Source organism: Trachinotus anak, unplaced genomic scaffold (assembly GCF_046630095.1).
Source record: "Trachinotus anak isolate AG129_WGS33_773 ecotype Australia unplaced genomic scaffold, CSIRO_AGI_Tana_v1 ptg000016l, whole genome shotgun sequence".
NCBI classification, from domain to species: domain Eukaryota; kingdom Metazoa; phylum Chordata; class Actinopteri; order Carangiformes; family Carangidae; genus Trachinotus; species Trachinotus anak.
Window position 1 is genome coordinate 18,892,042 of NW_027273867.1, and position 13,752 is coordinate 18,905,793.

General features: G+C 41.8%; 1 protein-coding gene across 6 annotated transcripts in view; it reads right to left on the reverse strand.

Moving 5' to 3' along the window:
• The window catches only part of samd12 (sterile alpha motif domain containing 12), a 121,005-nt gene that overhangs the window by 83,019 nt on the left and 24,234 nt on the right, over window positions 1-13,752 (reverse strand). For all 6 annotated transcript variants that reach the window (XR_011693922.1, XM_071500533.1, XM_071500532.1 and 3 more), the window contains exon 3: window positions 8,647-8,776. Coding sequence is in view for 5 of the 6 variants with exons in the window: in XM_071500533.1 (XP_071356634.1) it covers window positions 8,647-8,776 (130 nt within the window). In the remaining variant the exon portion in view is untranslated. The remainder of the gene's footprint in view (window positions 1-8,646; window positions 8,777-13,752) is intronic.

Here is a 13,752-nt window from a genome sequence, read left to right on the forward strand (position 1 = left end):
CAGCTGGGAATTTTTCAAACCACAATTAATACACCGAGCAGTGTAGCATGGCCATGAGGAGAGGAGGAGGAGGAGGAGGAGGAGGAGGAGGAAGGGTACAGGACAGAAGAAAATTGACCAAGAGGAAATAAATGAGGTAAGCGAGAGAGAGATGCTTGCAGAAAAGTCTGAAAGTGTGAAAATTAGCGAATCGGCTGGAAAAAGGCGCCACAGACGATGTCAGCTTGGTGTTTTGCTGCATGGATAATTCTACACAGTTACAGTACTACGACAGACCACGGCCTCATTTGGCAGGCCAATGTAAAATGACACAAAGAAGACACAGCAGAAAATCATTAACTCCTGACCCAAAACATATACTGCACACGCTCATAGTGACTGTGCCGTCACCTCCTCACTTAGCAACAGGGAATTTAATGTGGGCATCGAGTCCTGAGCATGTGTATAATCACTGGCTTTTTTACACTTTATCCACTTCCTCTATCTGTGGTTCTGCCATAACAGCTTCTTTTATCAGAGCAGTGATTGGATTCACCCTCTCCTCTCCTCTCACTAGACACATTTAAGCAAATTTATGATAACGGGGCAAAATAAAATGTGAATCAGTATGTGTTTTCATCAACAACCTATGTGTGAACAGTTCACCAAGGCGTGACAAGAGTACATAATTCTCTTGCTCCTACAGTCATTTAAAAGGAGCTTGTGACTGCAGTCCAGCAGTATAAATATTTGGGAACCATCGTGGACGATAAGCTTAGTGCTGATGCCAACATCGATTTTATTTATACAGAAGCAAAACAAGATTGAAGAACGAGATTGTTCTCCTTCAGGAAGTTTAAGCTCTCAATGGTGAACCTCTGTACATACATGCGAGAGCCGTGCACTCGTCCGTGTGGGAGTTGCCATTGCTGTGCGACACTGTAGTGGGTGCTGTGGACAAATCTACAGCATGCACACATGAGAAGAAAAAAGCATGATAAGATGAAATTGTGACAATTCTTTCCTGTGGCTATTTATTTATTTGCCTTTGCACAGGATGTGTGTTACTTCCTATTCTTCTTGTCTTTATAACTATGTTGACTTTGCTGTGCTTTGGCAGGAGGTGGAAGAGAAGGAGTCTCACAGACCAACAAGCCAATCACCAGCAGGGATGTTGGTGTCAGTACAGGGATGTCTCAGATTTTTAAGAGGTGTGTGCTGCGGTTTGTGTATTTGTTGAGCACTGAGTGAGAAGCATGCAACAGCCTCAGAAGCTGAAATTTAAGGGCAAGTCTACTTCCTATTATTAACAATGACTGTGACATTATAGGCCTGGACAATAAAATCACAATATTATTGAAATTGCAATATGGCCAAGTCCAATACTCAAATTGCAGGAGCTACAATTTTGTGATAAAGATAAAATGTGTCAAAACGCACCATAAATGAAGCATTGTGGCGCTACAAAGACACCTCGGCCTACAAATCATATTCTCCACATGTAAGGGGAACAAGCTGGTTTGATATAGAACCCAGCAAAACTCACTTTATCACCATCTTCACAGATTTATATTTACATATATTTTTGGGACTCGTACCATAATTGCAATATCTGTTAAAATAACTGCAATGTGATTTATTTTTGCATATCGTTCAGCCCTAAACTATGGTGAGAGAGGACAGAGAGGACTCTTTGTACAGTTTTGTACACCCCTGACTTCTGCTCTTTTTATACATTATTCTTATTTTCAAGCCTTCCCTGTTTCCTTCTCTCTCTCCTATCTCACTGCTTCTCCACTCAGCTTGTTGACTACCATACTTATCTGCCCTCCTGGAGTAAGGTAAATAATTTCCTTCCCTCTTTCTGTAAGGGGGTGAGTGGATCCAAAATCCCAGGAAGATGAGCTGCTCCTGTTTTCGCCGTTCACTGAATATTTCTCAACTTCACATACAGTATGAGTTTCCTCCATCTCTGCAATTCATATCCAGGAGTCTGTATTTTAGTAGAGTTCCATTGTAGCTATACTAAATAATGAATGATAAGCTATATTGTACTGAGTGCATTTTTACACACAAACCAAATATGGGCACATGTGTTATACACACATACTTTTACAGAAACACACTGATGTGCACACAAACACATTGTCCCTGGGAATTAGATTAATGAGTGGTGGGTGAGCAGCAGTGTTGGGTTGAAGCAGATTAATCTCCAGCCATAGCCTGGCACAGGCAACCACAGCTTTGATGAATGGGAGCTTAAAGTGCATTTGTACACACACAAACACACCAAAAAAACACACACATACACTATGTAGACCAATCATGGACACAGATCCTGCAGGAGTCCACTTCATTTTGCAGGTGGAGCTACAGCGCCATGCTAATTTTCACTGCGTGTGGGGCAGCCGTGGGTAAAAGCAGGAGTACAAAGGCAGAGAATTAACCCTCCACTCCCTCCAACTTCTAAAATGGTTCTTTTCAGCCCTAACATGTTTTGGCAGCCGTGCTGGAAGCCGACGATACGGTGCAGGAATGTATTCTATGACTACTCCTCAGGTAAATCTTCCATACAAGTCACACATATTTCTCAAATCTCCTGCACAGCTGTGTGCCCATATGTGTGTCTTCTGGGGATAAATGTCACTGAGCTGCATCTGGCAAACTGCACTCCAAACCTGCACTACACTCTGTCAAGCACAGAATAACAACTGAAGCGAGTGTGGAGCGCTGGATTGTGAGTGTACTTCTTGCTGCCATTTGTAATAGGATCCCCTTCAAGAAGGAACGTGGGATAACTGCATTGGATTCAACCAGCTGACACCAACAAAACACAGCAAATAGCAGCTCCGGGCATATCCCTCACTGGTATTTACTGTGATATAGCACAGCTTGAAGTCCTCAAAGTAAACGTGACCGGTTGCTCGCGGCCATGCAGCTAAATGGCTACTGCACCTACTGGGCACCTGTGATCCAATGCTAATGCTATTCCAGACTGTGGCAGAGGAGGCCAGTTATAATCCCATAGAGAACAGGGTTCAGTCTAAGTAATGAAGCTAGTTCAGGCAGCTATAGAGGGAGAGAGAGAGAGACACACACACACACAAATACACACCCCCACAGATAATAAGCTGCCTCGATCCTCCACTTGTCACAGCAGCAGTAGCCTCACGCTGATTTCACCACTACTGATCTATTTCAGTTTGCTGATCATTATACCACACCTCTGTTGGTTAGCTAGGGCTAACAACCTGTAGACAGCTCACTGGGACTCTAACTCTGTTGTGTCAGTGCACACTACTGAAATAACTGGAAGGTTTACTGTGGAGCGGTAGCTAACTAGCCGTCCTGAGTTAAATGACTATGGATTTCCAAGGTTATTATGGAACTATAACTGCAGATATCTTGTCAAAGGTGGAAGAAATCACAATGATCTCTCACACACACACACGCACACACAGACACACACACTGAGGCTGACCCGCACTAGTAAACACGTGAGATCTTTTGGGACCTTTCAGCAGAATCATATTGGATGATGTGACCATAGTACGTTATTGTTCATCTTATCTTGAAGAACTGCTGCTCTCCTGTGCCTCTGTTTGACAGATTTTTAATTTTACTATATTTTAGTTCAGTTGTTTTCATTTTCTTTACCTTACGAAAAAAAACCACTTTGAATTGCCTCTGTGCTGGAAATGAAGTTGCCTTGCTTTACAAATTTATGCGCAAGTTGCAATTGAGAACTAACAAGTTTTTGCTGGTACACATATGCAGACTTCAATCACAATAGATGGAACACAATTGATTCATCAGTTTGACTATTTATGATTTTGTATACATTTGGCATATTGTGATACATATGATTATTAGAACATATTCACTAGTGCAGGTTTATCCACCTCCTTAAAATGGCCCCTGTCAACCAAAGTCCACATCTCCAGCTTGTAAGGAAAGACTTCGGTTAGAAATTTGTAGTCCCTGAGCCTGTGCTGATATTATCAACTGATGTAACTTGAATTATTTTCACATGCATGACATTGATTTCAAACATATTGCCTAGCCCCATTAATAAGTCATCACATAATCCAATACACAAGCCCTTGCATAGGCTTAATAAACACACAGCTAAAGCTCTGAATCTGCAATTGGGACAGATTAACCTAATGCAGGTAGTCATACTAGGTTTTGAAAGATACACAAACAGCAACAGCACCAGAATGATAAAACTGCAAAAAGTTAACTTCACACATGCCTGAAGGCTTCACTGAGGCAGTGCCTGGTTGTAGTCAGTCTTAGCTGGTGGCCACTGGTGAATCATACTGGTAAAAGACTGAAGTGGCAGAAGAGTACTGAGACTCAGAGAGTAATCACGTGACTTTGGCTAAAGCTCTAATTTCCATGCACTCATCATTATAACTGGCTCACGGGGGACATGGCCTGTAATGACTTGAATATCAAGACTCATTTTTCTCTTCTCGGCAGGTCCAGGCTTTTCTCCTGTCTTCATGTGATTACAAAGGCAGACAGTAATTGAATAATAATAGTAATAAGATAAGAATACACTATCTTTATTTGTTTGTAAACATTATCATTATGGATGTATACTATATAAGAGTACATGTCTTCATGTAACTGCTCTGCTGCATGTCATTACAATCTCTGTAGATGAATTCCCAAACTCTCCATAAGAAGAAACAAGGACGACACTTTGAAAACATCCAATTGGATTAACAGTAATTCATTTTATATTACACATTGCTATATAATCACCTTGCCAGTGGCATCATTAACTACAATTCTCTCTGTTTGTGGATCAAATTGTCCCCCAAACAAGTCATCAGCACTGAGCTGTTTAAATTTCCCCTTTTGGAAATTACACAAAACAATGGCCACCAGTGGAGCCGTTATGTGGCTCGAGAGTTGATGTGGAGCAGTGTTAGTCCCTTGGACTCGTTTACTATATGCCTGTTCCTCTATTACACAGCAGCACTTTTATGACAGCAGTCTGGCGCCCACAGAATTCATTGTCTCATCACTCAAGTGCTGTTTACGCCTGTTGCTGGGCGTCCTCGTTTGGTTTTTAAAATAGCATTTGTCACCTTTCATCCTTTTGTGTGGCTCATCAAATATACATTTTGGACCCAGTGTGAGACCTTCCAGTGGATGAGGAGATCACGGCCGGAGCTACTCAGGCTGCCGTTACTTTCAAAGTGGAGAGATGATGGATCAGGCAACCATCAACTGGCGAGGGGGGCGGTGGTGGGGTGGTGGATAGGGTGGGGGGATGCAAACAGACCTTTACAAGAACTGAGGTGGTATAGAGTGAGCTGCTGGAGACAGGCCACCCTTCATTAAACCACTAATATTACAGGCTATTAATTATTCAGAATAAGGCCTTATGACACCATACATCAGTGGGTATTATGAGGCTGGTTATTCATTTATCAGAGTATTCAAAGCAGTCTTTCCAGTGCATGGTGGGAGTAGTTTCTATGCCTTTTCAGGTCCCAATTCACACTGCACAGCTGTCTCTGTTTTTATCAAACCCACACTATTTCCAAATTAGGCAGCTGGCTGGCTGGATGACTGGGTACCTAGCAGGGGTGGGGCTGAGGGGTGGCCAGGGGTGGCACAGGACCCCCTGCATGAGCTGACTGTTGATATATCTTGTTGGGGAGTCAATCAAACAACCACAAAGTGACACAAAACGACTACAGAGAGACGCAAATGATATTTTGTGTCTCTTCATTCAAGGTGTCTCGTTCCAATGTGGAAGAGGTGGAGAACCTCCTATCTACAGTATGTGTCTGTGGGTCAATGGCTGTGGGATATTTGACAACTAGTGACAATAAGCAGTGTGAGTCTTCACACATTTTTATTCATTTACGAATATTCCCCACTTCTTTAATACCCCCCCCACCCCCACCCCCCCCACACACATTCAAAAGTTCCTAAACTCATCCCTGCAGCTGACCTCTACAGCTGCATCTAATTCTGCCGTTGTACGCCTTCGGAGAGGCTCTGAATTTCCACCGTGTGATGTAATGGTCTTCTCTGAATCTCTAAAATAAAACTTAACAGTGACTCACCCTTTTTCCTCTTTTTTTCAACCCTCCTGCTTTTGATTACCTTTGTAATCACACCTTTTGTGCTGATTACATCTAAGGTATCGGAAATTGTGTGTTTAACTCATTTATCGTGCCAAGTTATTCTCTTACCAAAAGAGCTTTGTCCTTGTAATTACAACGGATTAGGGACTAATATCTAATTATGCCTTAATATGCTTTAATGCATTTTTAATGACAACTGGGTGTTAAAGTCAAACTCGGCGTTGTCTCTGTTGGGGGTGGGAGGTGAAGATTGAGAGGAGGAAAGGGTTTCTTGGCAGTAGACGCTGGAGGGAGGATGGGAAACATTGATTTCTTTGGCTGAGGTTACAGGAGCCCTAGCAGGGAGGCAGCTGCTGCATACTGAAGTCACTCAACGTTAAAATGTTGCACCAGCCCCGATACGCAGTGAAAATGCATTTCCCTCACCACTGTTTTATGTCAAAGGAGGGAGGACACAAATGCCTGTTTGAATTATGATCTGGAATAGAGACCGTTTATTGATTTGCTACTTTATGAAGGGATGACTACATTGCCAAGGCAAGTAAAATTGAGCACCGCTGGCAGCCGAAAAGAGGGTTGAATATTCTGTTATGGACAGTCTGGAGAAGAAACCAAAAATCAGACCCATTCATGCAAACACACACACACACACACACACACACACACACACAAACATACACATACATCTCCAGTTTTCAAGTGTTGCAGCTTGTGTCTGAACAAATGGATATTCTCAGATGCATGTTTGCATGCGTGTGTAAATGTATTCATTCTCACTGTTTGTTTGTCTACGCTTGATTGTGTTCCACAACAATATTCCATTCATCATTTGTTTCCCCCTTGTTTATTCTAACACGGTGTAGGAACAGAAAAAAAATATCCGCATAATATTTCAAAGATTGATTGGGATGCAAATTGCCTTGTGAGCTCAATTGGTGTGGCTTGGCCCGTTTTAATTGGGTTCTGTTAATTAATGCTCGATGTGAAGACAAACTGAATTACTTGCAGGTTTTGTGCATGTCATTATCTCCTAATTGTGCCAGTAGGAAAGCATGTGTGCGAGTACTGTACGTGCATGAGTGTGCATGCCTCTCTTGGTTAACCCTTTCCTCTCCTGTATGATTCTGTAAAAAAAAAACCATTACACCTTAATAACAAACACAGGTCATTAAGTTAATACACCATTAGGAAGCTGAGTTCTAATGTTTTAATCACTGACAGACTAATAAGAGAAAATATAATTTATTTACAGACTATAACTGAATGCATTAGGCTTGTCAGGAACACTCAGGCGTTTAATCTTAAAGTTAGATTAGTTTTCCTTAATTAGATATGGACCTCAAGAGAAATTTCTACCACATGAATGACTGGATGACCGCACTTGACTTGATTTCTCTTTTATGCGATAACAAACACTGCACAGATATAAGAGGAGTGTCTTTAGTGGTAGCCTCTCAGAGTCCTTTTTCATTTTGCACATAAAACTCAATTGAATAAAAAAGCTATAAAAAAAAAAAAAAAGCTACAACTGGTGTTTCAGTCAGCAGTGCTTGTCCCGTACCTTGAGTGAAAAGAAAACAAAATAAAATCTTCCAAAGTGGTTTGACTTGAAAATAGATCCACAATGTAGCAGGGGTTCAGCGAGCATGCAATGAACTGTGGATTATCTCCTGGACCTCTGGGCCACTGATGAGATATGTGTGCAACTTAAACTGCAGAGCAGCAAGATTCATATTTTCAGACCATTAAACAGAGGATGCTAAATCTCAAAACTCACCATGCAAACATCAGTCAAAATGTATCAAAGGGTAAAATGGGAGCATGAGTCATTATCATCATTCACTCATCATGACCGCCGAGCGATTTATCCTGCCAGCCAGTCACTGAGTCGAGGAGGTCCTCGACAGCGACAAATAAACATATTAATGTGATCAGTCGCACTCCGAGAGGAAGAGTGCATGGCAATTAATGGTCGTCTGTTGCTATGCGGACCGGAGTGTCATTAGCGCCGAGGTGACCTTGAGGAGCCTCGTTAGAGGAGTGATTGACGTGGCAACTGTTGTCAGTGGTAATGCTGACAGTGGGAAGGGAAGGGACGGACAGACGGGTGGGCCGGGTGGCAGGACTGCAGGGGGCAGATAGTGGGTGCAGGGTGCACCTGGGATGTTATGAATGAGACAAGAAATAGCAAATGCAGCAGAGTTCTAAGAAAGAGACAAATTGTGCTCCCCCAAATGTTGACTGCTCACTCAATCTGAAAAAAGTTGTGGATGGTACTGCACCAATCCACTGTCACCAATATGAATTCTTCTAGACAAACTCATGACAAAGCAAATTACTGGACCTGATAACAGAGAGATACTTTATCATGAATACAAACTTGGAAAGTAATTTCCAAAAAATAATGCAACTGCAAGCATCAACCCCTAATCACCTTGTAGCAGCCACAGTACAAAAACCAGGTCTGCTAGGCTTTAACCATACAGATCTGGTTCTCTCGGCTGCAGAATGCATGACAGCCACTGCACAGGTAAGTGCAGGTGCCAAAAAGTACCTGTGATATCGTGCTGTTTGAAGGAGTCGCTGTAGATCTGGTGCTGATTAGGACAGTGTTTCTTCAACCACTTGCACACGTCCTGTTGGGTCCACAGGGCCACTGGCTTGGACAGCTTCACATACCCCGGCTGTTAAACAGACAAACGACAGAAACATTGAGAAACCATTCTTTTACAAACCTGCTGCACGGTTCCACCACTGCTGTTTCTATTTGGAGAGCCCTTAAGTACAACTATTAAAATATGAATACCTTCTGGATGGACTTCTACTTTCACATTTTGATTTAGAATCTGCAATAACAACCTAATATAATACTGTTGCCTTGTTGTTTTCCACTGATTGGCCTTCGTGCAATCAGCGACACCTTTATGGAGATGGCCTTCCATCTGATTGTGTCATTAAATATTTACTTGCTGCTGTGTGACATTTTCCTCAAGGATCAATAAAGTATTAATCTTTTAAAGTAAAAAGAAGACACATAACTCTGGGATAGTCAATAAAGAGACACTGTGTTGTAGGACAAGGATTAATCTTGTATATTCAGTTAAGACCAAGCTTGCATTTCACAGTTCTGGTCACAATCTTTCATATTAAATGTTAGCACTGAACCCCTGACACACATTCTCATTCTCATTCTCTCTTTGACAAAAAAGAGAGAGGCAGTTACTTTCTATAATTCTACTTTGATTGAAAAGCAAAAAAGACAAAAGAAGAATATGGACCCGACCAGATGGCTGGGAAGATGTGGACAATATGTGGAAATTTGGCCCAGCTCTAAAATTTGTTGGGACGAGCAATTTTGGTTTATAATCGGGCAAATCTGCACAGTATCTGCCCAGAATTAAAGTATCCTGGGAAGCCTTAAGTATGAATAAATCAGATTTTGTTTACATTTAGTTTATCTCCCAAAACTGCACTGTAAATATCCTTAAGGCCTGACACATGTATCAGCAATGTCCTTTTAGCAATGTAGTCTTATTGGCAAATTGTTTATGAGCTCATTACTACCACTAAATGTGCTGTTGTTTTGCACACCTTTTTTTTTTTTTTAAACTAGTACGAAACAATATAACATAAGAATGGAAAAACGTGAAATGGTGACTTTGCAAAAACAAAACAAAACATAATTAAAGAGGAAAACATGAGCCTACAGCTATCTGTAGCAAATTTCATGGCAAGCCATTGAGTTGTTGAGACAAAACCACAAATGTCAGCCTCATGATGGCGCTAGAAAAAGAAAAGTCAGGGAATCACTAAAGTCATTTGGGGTTAATCCTCTGGGCACCACGAATATCTGGTCCAGATTTACATATCTCAGCAACTATTGTATAGATTATATAGAAAGTTTTACCACAGTGACCATCCAACCTATCAACAGGCCACAGCTCTAGTGTCACTAAAAACACCTCCAAATGTCTGTTTGTATGCATTACTGCCCTCTGCAGATGGCAGCAGGGGAAGAGATACAACAATAATAACAATACAACAATACACAGGAAGGATGATCCAAGCATTGATCTGTGATGGGTTAAAAACTCCACTAATGTAGTTGTAACAGTGTGGAGAGAGTGAAGCTTACATGCAACTGCACAAACATATGAGATTTAACAAGCAGGTTATATTACAGGTTAATAGTACATACCTACACTCACATACATGTCTGTATTGCACTGTACTCTGGTTGCAAGATGCTATTCTAGTTTAAATACTTCAACAGCGGGCAGGGCAGTGGGCTGCCAAAGGAACGCTCTTGAAAGTGTTGGCAGTGCTTTTTGATTTGATTGAGGGTCTACTAAAATTACAAACAGAGAGAGGTGATTAAAATTTCACATCCACTCCCCTCCACTTCAGCCTGTTCTCCGGCTGCGGTGTGGTGTGGCATAGCAATGGAAGCCCTTCTCTTCCCAACCCAAAGAAAGCAGAATAACAGGTACTGGCAGCATTTCGTCTGCTTTGTCTTCTCGTCGCACCCCCTCCCACCACCCCCCACCTCTCATCTCTCCCCCATATTCAATCTCGCTCTGTTCCTGTCAGATCTATCACATTGTCTTTCTCACTTCCTCTCCCCACATATTGTGGCTCTCATCTCTCCCATCTCCCTCTGTCTTTCCCTCTCTCACCTGTTTCTTATTATATGGTCCAACCTCACTCTCTCCTTCTCGGTGCCTCTCCGCTGCTCCTTCCCACTCACTCTATATCTAGCATCCTAGAGAGACAGAGAAATTGGGGAGGGGGCCTAGATCCCTTGCAGGTAGGCGAAGTGACTGACAGCCAAAGCAAGCAGGTAGGCAGGTAGGTGAGGCCACTGGTCTTAATGCAGTTGCTTGGCAGCCTGCGTGGATAGATGCTAAATCTGCAGGGAGGGGAGGGAGTGGTATAGCAGGAGGAAATCACATTAACCATTAAACACAGCTCAACTCAATGCTAATTAACCCCGACTAGGAGCCTGAGGCGACAAAAGAGAGAGGGAGGCCAGGATGGAGAAATAGTGAGGGACAGAGTGAAAAGAAGAGGGAGAGGAATGTGTGTACTCAGAGCGCGTGAGAAAGGAGAGTCTGGGAGAGTGGAGCTAGGAGGGGAGAAAGGAGAGGATGCTGGGAGTGTGGTGGATGGCTGGACTGACAGATGAGACAGAGGAATAAAAAAGGAGATTAGAAAAAAAAAAGCTACTGCTCCAGAGTGGACTCAGCAGAGTTTGACACAGGAGACTCCCTCATTTTCCATGAACCCATTTGTGAGTCAATGGCCATCTGTGTTTTACATTCTGCACTGATTTAGCCCATAGCTGTGTTTCTGGGGCCGGTACAATAGGTGAGCTGGTGCCTTCCAGCCTGCCAGCCAAGCCGGCAGAGCCAAAGGGTGGAGTGGAAACAGCAGAGAGAAGAAAACAGGAGTACAATCATGCTCAAAGAGCTGCGTTCAAGAGACTGTGGGCCAATTAGAGATTTGAGTGACAGCACAGGGGTGAGAGGAGAAGTCTGCTTTATTTCTAAGTGGAATACATCTGGGAACAGGCAAAGGCACACACACACACGCATATCCACATGTGCAGCCCAGGCACGCAAACACCTACACTGGAAAAATCTTTTTTTTTTTAATGTATACACACATGCAGCCCAACCACACACACACACACACACAAAACATCCATTTGCCATATGTGCCAACATTCGTTCAGGGCTGCACTGCCCTTGGCTTTAATTGATATCTGAAAGCCCAGTACAGCTCCCAGTATTCTTCACGTTACCTTAGCAACAGAGCAAGGACAACCTCAAAAATTAAAGACAAAGAATAAAGCCTTTGGGGAAAACACACGACCCGAACATGAACCAGAGTCTGAAATAAACATGCACACATTAAGGGCCACAGTGGAAAACTATTACATACATAATGAAGCATGTAATTGCACCAACACTGATAAGCATTTAAAGATCCAATATGAATGTGCTTGGCTAAATTAATCAAGAGGCAATAACATGGCCCCTTTGTGAAGACAGTGTTGGAATGGAGAATGGAAAGCACTGAAAAGCATTCCAGAGACAAACACCATGTGTCCGAGAGTGTGAATTTGGCAGTGGCATTGTGTACAGCATGTAGTCGTTTCTAAGCAGAACTGCAACCCCCTTGTGCCATCATTTTCATTCTGTTAGGCTGATTGTGGGGTCAAGTGGCTCACACTCAATTAAAAATGTTAACTACAGCAGCAATTAGCACATATAACGACATTGTTTTGTCAATAATTGGCTGCATTTGGAATTAAACAGTCCACAAAGACCTCATAATGTCGAATAGACTTCAGAGTTTTGTTTTCTTCCCAGAAATAACTAAAACTGAACCTCAGCCCTGGATATTTCTCAAGACAACAGAAGTGGGCAGAGTTCATTTATTGTGCAAATGTGAACAAGGGCAAAATATTCAATTGCTATTTGAGAGCACAAGAGCTGTAGCTTCTGTGCAGAACCATCACAGCTGTCGAGCAGCCTTCATTAGGAGCAATATTGTTTCCTGGATAAAACGCTGCTGTATTCAAAGCAAAACAATCCTGTTTCATTGTACAACCAGCTTAAGAGTAAAAACACAACAATAGAAGATGTCACACTGCATCAGGAAAAAGGGGGCAAGCTCAGTTTCTACATATATAACAAAGTTAACCCCATATCAAAGAGACTTGAGGTGTAATGTATCCTTTATGAGACCATCAAGTTTAGAAGCAGATTTTTTTTTAACTCTGCTTTTCAGATTTCTTCAAAGACAAGAGAGCGCGTGATAAAGCCTGGTATTTTCTCTCTTTCTTTTTTTTTTAAGAAAGTCACTTAAAGCATTCTGGTGTTTTTCTATTTTCTATTACTTCATGAGGAATAAATAAATGAATTCTTGTGGTTTTCATTAAAAGTATTACGGTGAAGTTTTAATTAGCTGATTCTATACACAATTTCCCTGTTAGTCATGTAATGACCACCTCAGCCAAAAAGAAATGTTATTTTTCAGGAAATCGTAGAAAAAAGCTGAAAAACGAGAACGTTTCCAAGATAATAAACTCCTGCAAAACACATGCATCAAAAAAGAGTCAAACCGGGAGCACAGGAAAACGCAACAAGACCTCCAACCTGAACGACCATGTAGTTTGTCCTTACGACACTCAATCGGTTTCAAACGGGGAATGAGCAGCAACCTCCTGAGACAAAGTCAAAACTTCCATCAAAGTTTAACCATAAATCCCATCACTGTGAGGCTGCTGACGTCATGTACACAGAGAGATGTGTAATAAACTGTGTAGCACACAGAGCTAACGCCTTACTTTAACCTCTGCCAAAATAAATCGTTCACATTACATCATCAACATTGTGATAATGTAGTTATCAGCGGATATGAGGAAGTCTGTATGATTTTCTTCAGCACAGTATTTTCAACAATTACAAATTTTCCTATGATGGTATATCTTATACAACTGTTATATTGGCATTCATTAATTGACATTATCCAGCATCCAGTTATAGATGCTTCATAGGAGGAGTTGTTGACAACTACACCAATAAAACATGCTGTAAGACCTTATATCTGTTTACAGCGATATTATAGTGTGTAAAAAAAAGAAAAACCTTTA